Source organism: Lepidothrix coronata, unplaced genomic scaffold, assembly GCF_001604755.1.
Source record: "Lepidothrix coronata isolate B3197 unplaced genomic scaffold, Lepidothrix_coronata-1.0 Scaffold3, whole genome shotgun sequence".
Taxonomy (NCBI): domain Eukaryota; kingdom Metazoa; phylum Chordata; class Aves; order Passeriformes; family Pipridae; genus Lepidothrix; species Lepidothrix coronata.
In genome coordinates this window covers 3,859,304-3,875,639 of record NW_016690183.1, presented here as the reverse complement: position 1 = coordinate 3,875,639, position 16,336 = coordinate 3,859,304, and the positions used below count along the sequence as shown (strand labels likewise).

General features: G+C 36.0%; 1 protein-coding gene across 4 annotated transcripts in view; it reads right to left on the bottom strand.

The window, feature by feature from the left end:
• LOC108500930 (solute carrier family 12 member 7-like) overlaps positions 1-16,336 on the bottom strand; it is a 70,985-nt gene that overhangs the window by 20,323 nt on the left and 34,326 nt on the right. For 3 of the 4 annotated variants that reach the window (XM_017822336.1, XM_017822320.1, XM_017822309.1), the window contains exons 9-17: positions 14,794-14,961; positions 13,324-13,422; positions 12,581-12,638; positions 8,828-9,002; positions 6,856-6,974; positions 6,085-6,183; positions 4,068-4,187; positions 2,281-2,385; positions 2-168 (exon numbers count right to left, since the gene is read on the bottom strand). In XM_017822336.1, the coding sequence (XP_017677825.1) occupies positions 2-168; positions 2,281-2,385; positions 4,068-4,187; positions 6,085-6,183; positions 6,856-6,974; positions 8,828-9,002; positions 12,581-12,638; positions 13,324-13,422; positions 14,794-14,961 (1,110 nt within the window). The remainder of the gene's footprint in view (position 1; positions 169-2,280; positions 2,386-4,067; positions 4,188-6,084; positions 6,184-6,855; positions 6,975-8,827; positions 9,003-12,580; positions 12,639-13,323; positions 13,423-14,793; positions 14,962-16,336) is intronic. The other variant, XM_017822330.1, reaches the window with a different exon arrangement.

Genomic DNA, 16,336 nt, shown 5'->3' with positions numbered 1-16,336 from the left:
TCTTCAGCTTTCTGAGTTTCTGTACATTTATCTAAGTAGATTCCCTGAAGAACAGAGCCCACGATAGTCAGTCCTTTACCAGCCTTCAACTGAGAGGTGAAAGAAAGCAATCTAGGGTGTTTCACTAACTGCTCATTATCCAAGTTTAACAAGACCAAAAGTTGAGGTCTGCCAAACAAAAAAATGACAAAAATAACCAACAAAAAAAAAAGCACACAAACATATTCATAAGCAAGGAAGAATTGGAAAATTAAAATTAACAATTAATAAAATGTAGATTAAGAGCTGAATTTAATGGAAAACAGTCAACTATTAAGCAGGGAAGCAATAATTTGTGATAGCAACAAGATTTTAGGTACAGAATACCTACATAAACCACCATACCATCATTCTGAGAAGCTCCCTTAAAGAACAGTTTTACCAAGAAAATTACTGAATCAAAGTTATCACCCTTCCAGTGTCATCCAGTACAACCTCCTCCTTGAAATGACTAAATATTGAATGCACACCACACTGTTTACAGTTCCATCCAGTTAGATTTTGAAAACTTCCAGAAACAGAGTAAATCACCTCTGGGTAACCTCTTCAATGCTTAATTATTTTATCATGTTCTCTCATTCTCCTACCATATACTGCTGTAAGGAATCTGATTCTATCTTCTCAGTAACCTTCTTTTAGTTTTTGCATATTTACTAGTTAGTTATAACAGCTTTTAGCCTCCTCTTCAGCCTCCTCCAAGCTGAATAAGCATAGCTCCCCTCAGCCTCTCCCCTCAGGAGATAATGCTCCTGTACTCCAGCCATCATCTCTGTGGTCCTATCCACTCCAGTTTATTGATGTCATTTCTATATAAGGGCATATAAACTTGGATTAAATATTCTAGATGTATTCTAAGGAGTGCTGAAAAAAAAGGAATATTATCTCCCAACATATTTACTTCTCAACTGTCCATGTTCCTGTTGATACCCTCCAGCATGTCACTGCCAAGACACACTGCTGGGATTACTACTAGAAACCATAAATCCTTTTCACCAGAGCAGGTTCCCAGTCTTGTATCACTGCACTGGACATGTCTGTGCTAGATACACCCTTCCAGATTTTCATGATATTATTGACCCATTCCCCTACCTGCATAGGTCCGTCCAAAAGGACAGTCAAACCCTTAACCATACTGATAAGTAGCCCAAATTCAGTTGCAACGGCATACTATATAAGGATGCATTCTATTTCCTTTAATCAATATCCAATCTGGTTCTTCTTCCCAAACCAACATTTTATACTTTTCCTGTCATTGCTTTTCATCTAATGAAGAGTTGGAGCATACTTCCCACCTCAAAACTAGCTCAGTTTGAGATGTAACAAGACAAACCAGTTCTAGCAATTACACTGACACAGCAGAGGGATAACTGCAACAGTCAGATATTTAATAGGAATGTCAACACTAACATTACATTGATGCCTCTGAGATGCCAAGTTCATCAATCCCAGGGACAAATGATAAAATAATGCCATTACACTGAAAGGCAACAGAACATTGCATGTGCATGCACCTTGTATCACTGAGCAGAGACTATAATTAAAGTATCACATTACATTCATCAGAAGTGACAATGTGCAAATGTCCTTCTGTTTTTAAATGTTAAGTAATTTTTTATATTGGCTTTAAAGAAAATTGATAATTTAACAAGCAAAAAAAATACATTGCAAAAACAGTGGATACCTAATTTCATTACGTATAAATGGCCAGTAAAAGTGAGATTTTGTTTTAATGATATCTAAGCAATTTAGAAAGTGTTACTATTGAATGAAGCTATATAAAAAAAAGAATGTCACAAAAATGGATTTACACTAATAAAGGATCTTTCATATAAAGATACATAATACAATGTATTTCAGATGGAGTATATGCAGAAGCAAAAGAACCACGCTTAGGGAATTGCAGCATTTCCTCCATAGAGACAGTGAGACTCAAGGATACCTGTTCCTTTGAATCTGAAAAATCTATCAATAATCAAACATTAAAATTCTTCTGCACTTTTGAAAACCATGTCAACACCCCCATGAATTTAAACTGGAGTTAGTTTGCCCATATTTCCAGTAAAGTTGATTACATGCTGACCATAAGCTGCATTCCAATGCAGTACAATAATACTATTGCAATGACATCATCGCCATGCCCAAATTAAAACATTATTTTAATGGTGAATTTCACTTTGGCCATTAGCTTTACCAGCAGTATTCCCAATACACTGACATATTTCAAGAATTATGTGACTTTACCTCCAGTTCTTGGTGTGAGGAGGACCGTCTTCCACACGAAGCAAAGCATAGCGAGCTGCATTCAGAGACAGTCCTCGGATTCCATCGCCCCATTCTTTTTCCGCTCTTCAGGACACAGAAGAAATTCAATTAACAGAGTCCCATTTATTTATACAAAGGAAGTATTTTTTCTCATGTGGGGGATAATGGGCATAAGAAATGATCACCTTTTTTTGCATAAATGCAGGAAAAAACCTTGTCTTGCAGATTTAAATCAGGATTGAAGACTAACCAAGGTGAAACGGTTCCAGGTGCCCTCAAGGGAATTTTTTCTTAAGTACTTATTTACTATGGTCTATTTTATTCATACTTCAAAAGCATTTTTGTAATTGCGACAGCTACTTAAGTTGCTTTTTAGCACTAGAATGAATAAGTGAAGGCTACTTAAAAGGAATTGTTTTAAAGCAGCAAAATCAGTAAGTGAAGCTTGACTTTGTATGGATTAGTGTAATCTATCTTCCCCTCAACACCACCACCACAGCTTTCTCCACTTACTTTCCTTCCCAGCTTCTCTCTCAGATAAGCCTAAAGGTCCATCCACCCTCCTTTTTAACTCACTTTTAAACTCCCTATGTTTTCCAGTCCTTTTAATTCTAGTATTAGAATACTGAAGATTGAAAGTGGGCAGGAGGGTGGATTATACTATGGCAAAGGGTCCAACTCCCTTGCCCATCCTCCCACTTATGAATTCATGAATTCTCACTGAACTCTGCTACCTCTAGCAAAGCATCTCTTTCTACAAGGTAAATGTCCTGATATGTGCCAACATTTGTAGAGCCTGTATACAAATTTGGAAATATGCGTAATTTTCTGTATGTGCCTGCCTATATACATGCACAGAACTGTTACCATTTGATCTGACTTCCTTGATAAAATAGGGAAATTAATTTCCTTATCATTAACCCATTAAATAGAGAAACCCAGGAAAGCATCTAATCTGGAAATAGAGATGATAGAAGATGGGGAGTGATTTATACCAGCTGATCCACTTAAGACCTGTGCTTAATCAGTCATCAAAACAAGTGGCCTTGCTTCAGTTTCCTGCTCCAAGAGCTTACTAATTTTTTTCAGCATAGGATGTATTTCCTTTGGAAAGGATAACATGCACATTACTAACCATAATCACCTCTAGTGTTTATTATTGTTGTTTAGGTGGGGGGGATTGTGTTGCTTGCTGTTTTAGTTTTGGTTTTGTTATGAACTCAGCATGCTTTTCAAGTCTCCTACTTGCTCAGCATTTCCTATAGATATGAGTCTGTCTCAAATGCATACAATGTTGAAATTTAAAGATTACCTAAGCCCTCAGAAAACAGGTAATTTTCAGTGGATCCTCTGTATGATTCAGTATGATTAATTCTAAAAAGTGCTAAAGTCCGCACACAAAAAAAGTAGAGTTTGAGCTTCAGCACAAAATAATAATAATAATGTAACAGTTCTGTAACAGTTGATATTGAGAGGTGATGTTCTTCAAGTACCAAAACTTTACACCATCATCTCTGCTCCAGTGAAAGTTTCCCAGCCTTACTGGGTCTTATTTCAATTAGTTCTGGCTGTTGAGAAGCTTGGAAAAGAGCTTCCAAGGAAATTAGAATCTGAAAACTTACAACACTTAACAGAGATAGGATCTTACCTTGTTTCAAGGAATAGTCTGAATTTTATTACTTCAGTTGTATCTATTTTATACAAAAGTGCTTTTTGCTGATTGTTAAAGATATTAAATATAGAATAAATAAGATATATGGTCTTACCCTCTATATTCTATGTATTTGTATATACATCCTGCGATTAGCATGGCAATCAAAGCATAGTACCAAGAGCAAATGAACATCAAGGCAAGACATAAACTCATCCCCAGGAATGAAAGAGTCCTAAAAGAAACCATTTTTTTCCATTTTTTTAAATAGGCATGCAAATGTTCTACAAAGTCAATTTCTTATTTAAGTTAGTTCCAGAAAGGCCTTTCTTCTTCAGAGGCCATTTTATAGCTACTATAAAAGCAAAAACACACTGTCCCAATTTCAGATCATTACAAAAAAATACATTCTAAACCATTGTGTGACAAATAATACAACTGAATTATATATAACAATAGATTTACTACATTCATCAGTGCTGAAACTCTATCAGTACCAAATAAGGTCAGTTTCAAAACATAATACTATCGCTCACTTACTGTTGATTTGAATTTAGGCTAAAAAATTTTCAAACAGTAATAAACAATATTGTTTCTTCCAGCAAAAATAGTTGATTACTTTAAATTCAATTTGACTCATCAGTTCTATTCTTCACTTCTGTTGTGGCCTGTCTGTTACGCATTAACACAAGAGGGTAGAAGAGAATAAAGAAGAGAAGGCTATAAAGAAAGAATGACTGTAAGCTGAAAAAATTACAGAAGCATTTTCAGACTAAAATCTGTATGCCTGGTTTGCGCACGCTACTATCAAAGATAGATGTAAATCATCTTAGAATGGACAGTTTTGTGTATACTTTTAGTCACATACAATACTCCAAATTACTTTTCACCCAATTTCCAAATTAGAGCTAGCTTTCACTATATTGACAAAGAGTATCAGCAAATGCAACTTTCGTTTGGTACTTCAGTTTACTTCTTTAGTACCATGCAAGCATTGAGTCCAGTTATAAACTAAGGGAATGCTTTCTACCTGTTCTTGAGGATGTCAATCTTGTAGTTTGTTTAAAAAGAACAACAGCTGCTCTTTCATGCCTGAATTAATATAAGACTCTACTTTCACTAAAAAAAATAAAATCCCATCCCAATTCCAGCCAAACATTCCAACACCTGCTTTGGCTGTAAGAAGTCACACAGTGAATCAGCTAGCTCACTGATCTCTCTGAGAAAACCAGAAAGGAATTGTTGTCAAATGTGCGTATTTGGAGGGTTAGGTGTCAAACTAATGTGTGACTACTGAACATATTCAACAAGTTTTTTACAAAGGTAAAACCGCAACATTTCATTTTCACTCGACTCTTTGAAAGGGAAAATAATAAGCAACTCTTACATCCTACATGCCAGCTTACCTCGTGTATGTTCTAGGCTTTAAGGTATTTCAGCACTAAAATTTCTCAACAGAATTACTGTTAATTAAGTTATGTATTTTTAACATACAGTTAAAAAAATCAAGAAGTTTCCCAATCTTAGTTTGAAAAGTTTAAACCCTCAAGCCGTTAAAAAAAAAAGACTAGACAAAACCCACACCCTCACCTTCAGTATTATTGACCTTTAGTGATTTTGTTAAGTGTCTACTTGTCTACTTCAGTTATAAAATGCAATGTCCAAAGCGTATTTTAAAACCAGTGATCATATCATCAATGAGCCAACTGATGTATATTGAATGAAATTTTTTTTTTACAAGTTGTGGTTTTGCATATTTTTTGCATAACCAAAATGAAAATTGTCCCAACATTCCTGAACATTTTTATCAATTCTCCTTATTTATATATAAAAGACAGATTATATGTTTTTCATCCTCATTTTCACACAGGTCTCTTGCCTTATAAGCAATATAAAATGTCATCCTGTAACCCCTTCCCAAGTCATCTACATTAGCCACGTTTTCATGATCACTATTATTACTAGCGCTATTCCAAACACATGAAAACAAATGTTGCTTTTAAAGTGTTCAGTGCATGAATCGTAACTCATTTAAGTCAGAAAGGAGATTTTGTTTTACTATTGCAATAAAATCAACAATTTAGGGCTGTATAATTATTTTTAACTGTTCTGAATGAAGAAATATTCCCTACCAGTGGTAATACTTGAAACGAGGTCTCCAGTTAGGAGTTCGTAAAAGTGTTTGAACTGCACAAGCCAGATTCACAAACATATAGCACATAAGGAAAAACCTGTTAAGAAAAAAAGAGCATTTTCCAGTAAGAAATTAACTTGACAGATGTACATTAAAACAGTGAACACAATCCAAAAAAGTGTAGGAAAGTGTCCATTCTCCTGTACACTGTGTTCACAGTGACCAATAGAACACGACATAGATTAAGAATACTTATAGAATATTACACCTCAAAATATGGTATTAGCATAATATAGAGCCTCAAACAAATATTTCAGAGACAACGTAGCAAATAATGTATTGTTTTTTGGCTGGGACAGAGTTAAGTTTCTCCATAGTAGCTCATTTGGTGCTATGTTATGGACAAAGTCAGTAAAATAAAATTCAGTTCATATCCTAAAGTATTAAATGGTTTTGTCTGTCTCTACTAGATGCACGTGACCTAAAATAGCAGGAATTTTTATTTTAAAATCCTTTTTTCTTTTAAAGTTGAACATATTTTTAATAGTATTCAAGAACTCTGTCATGTAAAAAGTTTTTTTGTGCCTAGAAAATTAGTTCCAGCCAGAACATTTTGTTGTTTCATATCATCTCCAGGATCAAACGAATATAATTTGCCAGAAAACAAAGTCTAGCATGTATTATTTAACCAAGAAAAATAATTACCTAGTTAATTTAAAAATAAAATACTATTTAACTTAAGAACACAAACCACTGCATTCATACTTACATTGAAAGAATTGGTGCTACACTGTCCAATGAAGCTATCAAAATTCCTATTTCACAAATACCAGCAGTGAGGAGCAGAGCCCAAGTTGGTTCTCCATTTGCTTTTCCATGACCAAATATCTAGTTCAATTCAAGTAAACAGTAAGATTAGGGAAAGCTGTTCATTATATAGTTATGAACTATGGTGCAGACTGTGAATTAACTAACTAACTTACTTCTAACGGGAACTAAAAGTAGTCATTAGTTACAAAGGAAAATAATGCAATCTGTACTATGAAAAGCCAAAATTAAAATTGCAAAACACCCCATTTCCAATACGAAATATTTTTACTGAAGTAAGCAATGACTACCTAACATTAACATCCTATTACAGCTGCTGATGAAATATTCTTCAGTAAATTAAAATCCATATGCGTGAGAGATTTATGCTTAGTAAACAGCTAACATAGTCGAGGGCAGTATTTTTTGTAACAGAGAGATTAGGTATCAATTCAGTACTTATGAATGTAATACTGACCTTTAAAGAGGACTTAGATAAGCCTATGATCCTGCATAGAGCCCTACCAAAAATCATTTTGCTTGTGGTAATTTCCTTTGAGGGGAATTCCATCTAGCTATACTGGTGACAGATGGCAAAATGCTTTGCCTCAAGTTCCAGCTGTACTTATTCTCCTCCATACTCCTCCATTCAATTACAGAGATGAAGCCCTAATTCATTCTCCATACTGTCTTCTTCCCTTAGCTTTCTGTCATCCATCAATTTTCCTACCATAACATTAAAATTCCCTTTTTTTTCTGCTCATGTTTCAAGTCTTTTGGTTTATTTTTTTTTTAAATATGTCATACTCTTGTTCCTGTATTAATCTCCTTGAACTCATTTCCCTGACTGTCCATGCAGCAGCCATATCGCTCCAAAACTGCAAGCACACCTGGAGTCTCAAATCCCTCTTTAAACAGCCTGTTTCTCTTCGATTCCCTTTCTCTCACTTTCCAAACCACAATTTTTTTCCTTCCAGTTTTCACTCCTTTCAAATCTAACCATGATAAGGTGCAATCATACTGTCATCCTCTCAGTACCAAATTTTTACTTCAGGCAAAAGTGAATTTTTTTGCTTGTCGCTCTTAATACTACCCAGCATTTACAACTTATTACATTACAACCCCTTTCCACTGACAAGTCGAACTCCACCACCATTCAGTCCTCCCAGCCAAGCATATTTAGTGTATTTACTTCCTGTTACAGATACAGAGTCTTGCAAGTCTTGAGGTAAGCTTTCAAACTCCAAACTTCACCACAAAGATCACAGCTTTGCTCTCTAGACACTATTTTTTTTTTAGCTTTATTTATTTATTTTCCACTCAAGTCTAGTTGTCTAGGTTTTACAGAAGTAGCCCAGCAAGAATTCTCTCCTCCTCTTTTGTTTGCCAGCTCCCTTACTTCAAGAAAAATCTGATTTATTTCTTTTTAAAACATGCACAGAGATGTTGGAACAATCTTGATGTTTGGAGTCATGGGGATAGAATTCTATTGTTACATTTTTGTTGACTTTATTTAGCTTATAAAAACGAATAAAAACTAGAATTGTATCTATGATACGAGAAGTATTATACAGTTCCACAGTGAGATGAAATCAATTCTGTTCATGAATACAAGTTGTAAACACAGTCAGGAATCTAGAAGTTCAGTTGTTAGTTGCTTCTTAGTTAATTTATTTCTATTTATAGAAGTCTTATATTCTCAGTTTATAACCAGTTTTATGTGTAAAAACAAATATAATTAAATTGCATTGCACAAAAATATTGAAGCTCAAACTTTGCCCTACAATAGCCTGATCTATTATTGTACACAAACAGAAGCGAGCTCCAAATCTTTTCCTCACAGTTCTATAAAAACAGTAGAAATTATGCCTCTTTTTTTTTGGTCAAAATAGAAGCCACATTTGAAGCACTGCGAAGACAAAAACAAATCTCACTTGAATAAACGGTACAATGCCATCTCTTGCAATGGCCTGCAATAGACGGGGCGCACCAGTGAGACTCTGGAGACCAGCACCACACGTTGAAAAGAACGAACCAATCACAATAACCCATGGAGAAGGCCAGGCCAGTGTACCAACCACTAGATTTCCATTAACTGCTTCTCCAAACCTTAGGAAAGAACAGGGGAAACAAAAATGATTTTAAAAAAATCACTAAGCATTAAAATAACTATTACTACAGTTTCAGTGCCCACATTTCAATCTTTTTGGATAACAGAAATTTTAACAATAAACACCATGTTACAGTATGAACTATAGGATTTCCCAACCAAGCAATCTCTCTTTATTCTGCTTTTTCAAAGAAAATATTATAATTGCTTCACACTAGGTGCTGCCTCTAAGCAGACATGCAGCCATTATCAGGTATTTTGGCAAACTTTACAGAATTAACAGCAATAGCAGGAGTATGCACATATGTATCTTACAGATTCTTGTGACAGCTAGGAACTAGATTGTCTGTTCTATAAGTAATAAAAGTAATACAGGTATAGTCTGGGGCATAAGCAGACGATTCACAAAACAAAGTATTAGCCTTTCCTTTTAACAGGGTGATACTGACATACAGACAAGTAATCAGAGAAATTACTAGACACAACCATCTAGAGTTTTGCACATCATCTGACTGTTGTGCTACCTGATGCAATTTTTAAATTACTATGGCAAATAAGTGGGTAGAAGTCAGGAGGAGGTGCTTTCAGCAGTCTTGAGTATCCCATCTAATACCTTCCTGTTTTTAATTTTTCTTAGATACCTAACTTTATGCTATTCATGGAATAATTGAGTAAACTAAAAAACAGTAATTCCTCACTCACCCCCCTTTCAAACTGACGTTTTTGTTCTTGTAGTTCATCTTACTTTTGTTAGTAAGTAACCAAAATCCCTTTTAAGACTATTTATATTGCGATAGCATATTTTTTTTTCCCAATGTTTTCAGATTTTTCAAAATAAAACATCAGAGGAAAAGTCTACAGACTAAGAAAAATTAAATGCTTTCTCTTTTCAGACCTGCTTTTAAAACAGGATCAAGAAACACAACAAAGTTAACATAGTAAGCCAGCGTTCAAATTATTGCATATGCCCAAGCTTGGATGCATGACTACATACTATTTTCAGCGGAGGGAAAAAGGTAAAATCACATCTTTAAAATTATAGGAGAAAAAGCTATGCTTCTATGATAACATTTATACAACTGCACATTTATTCTTAATTCAAATTCTAATGCTTGTGATTTAATTAGACACAAGGTAGGAATAACTTGAAGAGATGAAAGAAATACTGAAAGATGTACAACCTACTTTTTCCCATTGCAGATACAACCACCATAATGAAAAAAAAAGAAAAAAAACAAACCAAAAAACAGTCTTTAAACCAAACTAAAAATGCATAGACTCTACTGTTACACTGGATTTCAGCCAAACAAGAACTGGCAGCACTGTACATGAAAGTTCACAGATTCAAAGCTCCTGCTACAATGCAACCTGTTCTAGTGATAGATCACAGCTTGCAAAATTCAAAACTCCCCTGCCCCAGTAAATTTCAAATATGTTAGTTTCAAAAATGTGAGTTTATAGATACTACCTCTGCTTTAATTTCTAATTTCAGAAATCATTTACTATTTCTTAGGCAATTTGATTCAGTTTTTATATTTACTTTGAAGAAAAACATATCAGATATTTCACTGATGAAGCAATACCATTTTAAAGTAAAAATCACCAAATCACAGAATGGGTCAGTTTGGAAGGGACCACAGCGGGTCATCTAGTCCAACTTCCCAGCTCAAGCAGGATTGTCCTAGAGCACATGACACAGGATTGTGACCAGACAGTTCTTGAATATTTCCAGTGAGGAAGACTCCACAACCTTTCTGGGCAATCTGTTTCAGTGCATGGTCACCCACACAGTAAAGAAGTTCTTCCTCATATTCATATGGAACTTCCTGAGCACCAGTTTCTGCCCGTTGCCTCTCATCCTATTGTTTGGCACTAACAAGAAGAGCCTGGCTCCATTTTCTTGGCACCTGTCCTTTAGACACTTATAGACATTGATGAGGTCCCCTCTCAGTTGTTTCTTTCAAGGGGGAACAGGCCCAGCTCGCTCAGCCTTTTCTCATGAGAGAGATGCTCCAGTCCCTTGATCAACTTTGTAGCTCTCCACTGGACCTGCTCCAAAAGCTCCATGTCTCTCTTGTACTGAGGAGTCCAGAAATGGACACAGTACTCCAGATGTGCCACATCAAAGCTGAGCAGAGGGGACAGATCACCTCCCTCAACCTTCTGGCAATGCTCTTCCGAATGCATCCCAGGATTCTGTTGGCCAAGGGCACACTTCTGGTTCACGGGCAGTTTCTTGTCCACTGGGACCCTCAGGTCCTTCTCTGCAGAAGTACCTTCCAGAAGTCAGCTCCTAGCCTGTACTGGTGCCTGGGGTTATTCCTCCTCAGGTACAGGACCCTGCATTTGGTCTTGATGAATTTCAGAGGTTCTTCTTTGCCCATCTCTCCAACCTGTCAAGGTCCCTCTCAAGGGCCACGCAGCCCTCTGAGGTATCAGCCACTCCTCCCAGTTTTGTATCATCAGTGAACTTACTGAGGAGGCTCTCCCTTCCTTCAACCACATCACTGATGAACAAGTTAAACAATACTGGGCCCAATATAGAACCATGGGGGACACCACTAGTGACAGGTCTCCAGCTAGGCTCTGTGCCATTGATCAAGACCCAACTGTGATCTGCCATTCAGCCAGTTCTCAATCCATCACACTGTCCACTCATCTGACCCACACTTCTTGAGCTTGCCTATAAGGATGCTGTGAGATGCAGTCGTCAAAAGCCTATCATGATCCCTTGCTGCTTCTTGTACTAGTTTTGAATAGAATCCAGCTTTTAACTTATAGTTTTCCTTCTAGACTAATGAAGTAAGTTGTCTCAGCATCAACTCCATCAACCTTTAAACAATAACCCAATGCCACCTCTTTATCACCAAAAGCAAACCTAGGCTTCAACAGAAAAGAGAACCAGACACCAGCAAGAAAGCAAATGTGAAATCTGACAACAGTTTCATCCTAATCAACTCAGCTTCTCCTAATGGAGAAATTTATCAAAATCTGGAGATTCTGTTCATACTAATCTCCATTATGTTTATTCCCTTCATGCTTCATATTGTGCCTTAAATGTCGTTAGGCAATTACATGGTTGAAAATTGACATGACTCTTGATCTAAAACTGATATTTTAAAGCAAGAGATAGTCATACATTCAATGGGAGTTACAGGTTTGATGGTGCACTGCAGTCTCATAAACTCTTCTTGTTGTGTAACAAATTTTTTTCTTGTCTTTGTCCCTCAGGAGCATATTACTTCTCCCTAAGTAATACCAGCCCTCTTATCCCTACCCATCAGCTCTGCAAATACTGGTTACAATTTTCTTTATCAAGAACATTGTATTAGGCTGGTTCCACTTCAAACATTTATCTTAGGTTCTGCTTCTGCTTTTCGAAAGGATACAGCCTGATAACATGACTCATTTTTGCAGCCATCTCAGGTTAGCAGATAGACTTTCCCTCCAGTTTTAATCAAAGCAAAAGAAATATATATCACATAGATACTTCACAGAAGAGTAATTAATAAGTCCTATTAATATAACCCATGATTATATATACTCTCTGTAAAATTAGAAGTTGAATATGACTTACTTATCTCTTAATATCACACCTTCTATACAGGCACCAAACAACACTATACAGGAGAGATCTGTAACTGAGACTGAAGGAAGATTACGTTGTAGATAATTACGTAGAAAAAACCCACCATTTTTCACGTAGGTATGAAATGAAAATGTTCATGATAATGAAGTGTGTGGGGGGAAGGTGTTTCATAGTTGTTTTTGTTTGGTTTTTTTAGTTCTTCCCTACTATAATTTTTTAGTTTATATTCTCTATGACTGTATTTGATACATAGTTGATTTGTGAAGTATTGGAAGTAGCCAGTTCATACGTCACACAACAGAACAGGTATTTTCTCATATAAATAAGTAAGCATTTGTGTCCTCTAGGTTTTGAAGGAACAAAAATTTCTGTTGCTGGTTGTTTGGTTCAAGATTTGGTTACGCTGAATATAACAAAAATCTGCCAACTGAAGCATGACGCTAAAAACATCTATGACACTTTACAAAAAATGTCAGCTATATCTTGGAATTTGAAGCTAGTAGAATATAGGATATAAATATTTTTAAATAAATAATTTATAAATAGAATTTGAGATATTTTAATGATCTCTATAAATAATACTTATATTACAAATATACAAATATAAAATACTTCTTTTCAGGTTAGATTTAATTCATTTTATACTCAGGCAACTCCAATGACTTTCCAATAAAAACCTACACCTAAACTACAGAATGCAGACTAGAAAAAAGTCACATCATAAAGGATACAAATAAAAGATGTAGTTGAAATAGCCAAAATTGTTCCAGTAGGAATAGATTTCTGAGCATCCTTTAGGTCTCCAGATCTGTTTGAACCTGCCATAATACCTTAAAAAGAGATGAAATTTATATGTCATAAAAACAATTAACAGAAATCCATGGAAATAACTAATAGAACAAGGACATTTAATTTTAAGCCTGATTTAACACAGGATTACCAATGAAGCAGACTGCAGTAGTATATTATAATTCTGCACAAATCTGCAACTTATACCTTCATTTTATTCAGAAATTTGTGTTACTATTCACTGTTGAATGAACAAATCCCATAAAGGTTGGTAAAAATGCAGATAAAAAAAATTTAAAAATATTTTTCAACTATAACCTGAGAATCATTATTGAAATGAAGAAACATAAGAAGTAGCAAAATATTGGGGATGGATGTTATAAACTAACAGGGATTTAGCAATTTTAGCTAGTGTGGCCAATGCACTAACTTTCTACTAAACAGACCACCATAATAAGATATGCAAGCAAATCAATAAACTAAAGAATAAAAGCATAGAAACAAAAAAAAAGAAAGAAGCAGGCAAGAAGAAAAAAAATGGTTAGAAAAATCACATGTACACATCCCTGTTTCAATATAACAAGAGAACAGAAGCATTTTCTAGCACATACTGTGACGGGAGGAAGAAAAAATATACAATAACTGATTAATTCTGCCATCTTTTCTAGATGTGATCTGACCGCTGGAGGCAAAAACATGGAAGCTAATGTCAAGATGTTCCAGTGGAAAACCATTGTCAAACTTGATGGAATGACACCCAACCACAGGTTCAGATATGACAGAATGTTGATAAAAGAGTCTGAAGTAAAGAAATGGGAACAGTGGGGTTCAAATAAAAATACAAAGGACTTGGTATTACTTCCACTTCGGAGTTCCATTCTGTTACTTGATATTACAATTGCTTCAGCTGGGACTTTTGAAGAAAAATGTGTCTGGTTGTTTTAGTCAAGCATGAGCTGAGGAAAATGAAATTAAGCTTGACAAAAAAGTCTCCACAGTTACAGTGTCAAAAAAAATAATGGACATTTAAACACATCTCACGCAGTTAACAGCTTTAATATCTGAAACAGTCATTTTAATATTAAACTGTTCTCTCATACCTTTGAAGATTAAAGTATTATAAAGGTATGAATCTTATTTTGAATAAATATTTAGTAATACACGAGGTTGTTGCTTTCTTTACAGACATAGAAAATAGTCCTTAAAACTGTTTTCTTGTTTAAGTCCTATAACCTCCTAAAGTAATCAGCCACCAGCTATGTCTCCCTAGCACCAGAAGGTTTCAGGTACATAACCTTGGACACACAGACTAGCAACATCATGTGTACACAATAAACAGTCACACATGTGAAAAGTATTCTTCTTCCAGCTATAAGTACAGATCGTCGCTCAAGAAAAATAGTTGTATCTACCTGTCACAGATGGGAAATAAATCCCAACTAGCATTGTGAAGTAGGTCATGATGTCTGTAAAAACATAAGGGAGTCCACCTATTTTTGTCTCTTCTGATCCGGCAATGGATGGTTGATCTTTTTTCTCAACTATTGATCCTTTTTCTGAATAGGTACTCCAGAGATTATCTACAAGGGAGGGGAAAAACAAAAGTCAGTGTCATCTCACTGTTTCAGGATATCAAGTAGTGAGAATGAAATAATTTTATTAATCAGATGCCTTTTCTTACACAAAAATCATAATGTTTCCCAATATGATTAATACCAACTTTAAGGGGTGGATATTCCCACTGTAAGTCAGTAAAAATGGAGTAGTGTATGAGATGCATCATATAAAATTTTCTCTTCCCATTAAGAAAAATTTAGTTAGAGAATTAAATGCTGATATATTTGTAGAGTGTCCGCTTACATTGCACAGGCATATGGATGTATTATCAGGATGTATTGTGAAAAGATAAGGAAATTATCTCCAGGTTCAGGCAATCTTAGCATACATTAATATTTCTTGTTCTTGTATTTTGAGGACCAGTACAAAGAAGAAATGCTAGTTAACAGTAACTTGAGTTCTTTGAGACCTGCCATACAGAATAATCTTGGACAACACTTCAGCATTCAGCTGTTCATGGTGAAGGATTTCCACATGGTGACAAAAGCAGAGTAACCAGACTTCAGAAAATCACTGATAACAAAAAAACCTGTGGGAGTTTCCCCCCAGAAATCCAATTTCCAAGCTTCCCCACAATTTGCCTCAATGTAAGAGAGAGAAGGTTTCAGACAGGCAAAACTCAGCATGGGGAAATGATATCAAAATTTATTACTAACAGAATAAAAACTATAGAAACTAAAAAGCAAATAAATACACATTATTAATACAACTTTTACCACTCCTGGGGGGTCCTCCCACATCAGTTCAGAAGAAAAACCTTCAGGGCAATAGCTAAAGTCTCTCTCACTGGGGTATCAGGGAAGCGGTCTTTTGCACCCCCACCAGCTCCTCAGCCTCTGCCAAGGTCTCCTCCTGGACTGCAAGGGAACACTTGCTGCACCAGGTCTTCATCACGAGTTACAGGGAGTCAGCTTTTGAGTCTTTTCCCCTGGTTTGTGAAGGTTCCTCCCGGAAGTAAGATTCAGGGACTTCTCCACTTTGAGTCCACTCTTCCTCCCCAGGTTGCAGGGTTTCTGGGTTTTTGCTCAGTTTTTTATTCCCCAAATAGTTTTCATCAGAAGTCCTTACCCAGAAAAAGCCTGCTTGGTTTGGCTTCTCTCTGTCTCAGCTGCTAGATCAGCTCAGCTTCCATGTGTCACGAGGAGGCATTCCTCCCCCACATTCCTTGTCCTTCGGTTTTTTGGCTGTCCTCGTCCAAACCTAACATAGGGCACTTCCGAGCCCCTCGGCCCATCTCCATGTTTCAGTCTCAGCTCCAGGTCGCTTCCTTCCCTGCCATTGTGGGGGAGGTGGCAGCGAGACTGCTTGAAGTTTTCTCTCCTCTGCCTGGAATTCTTC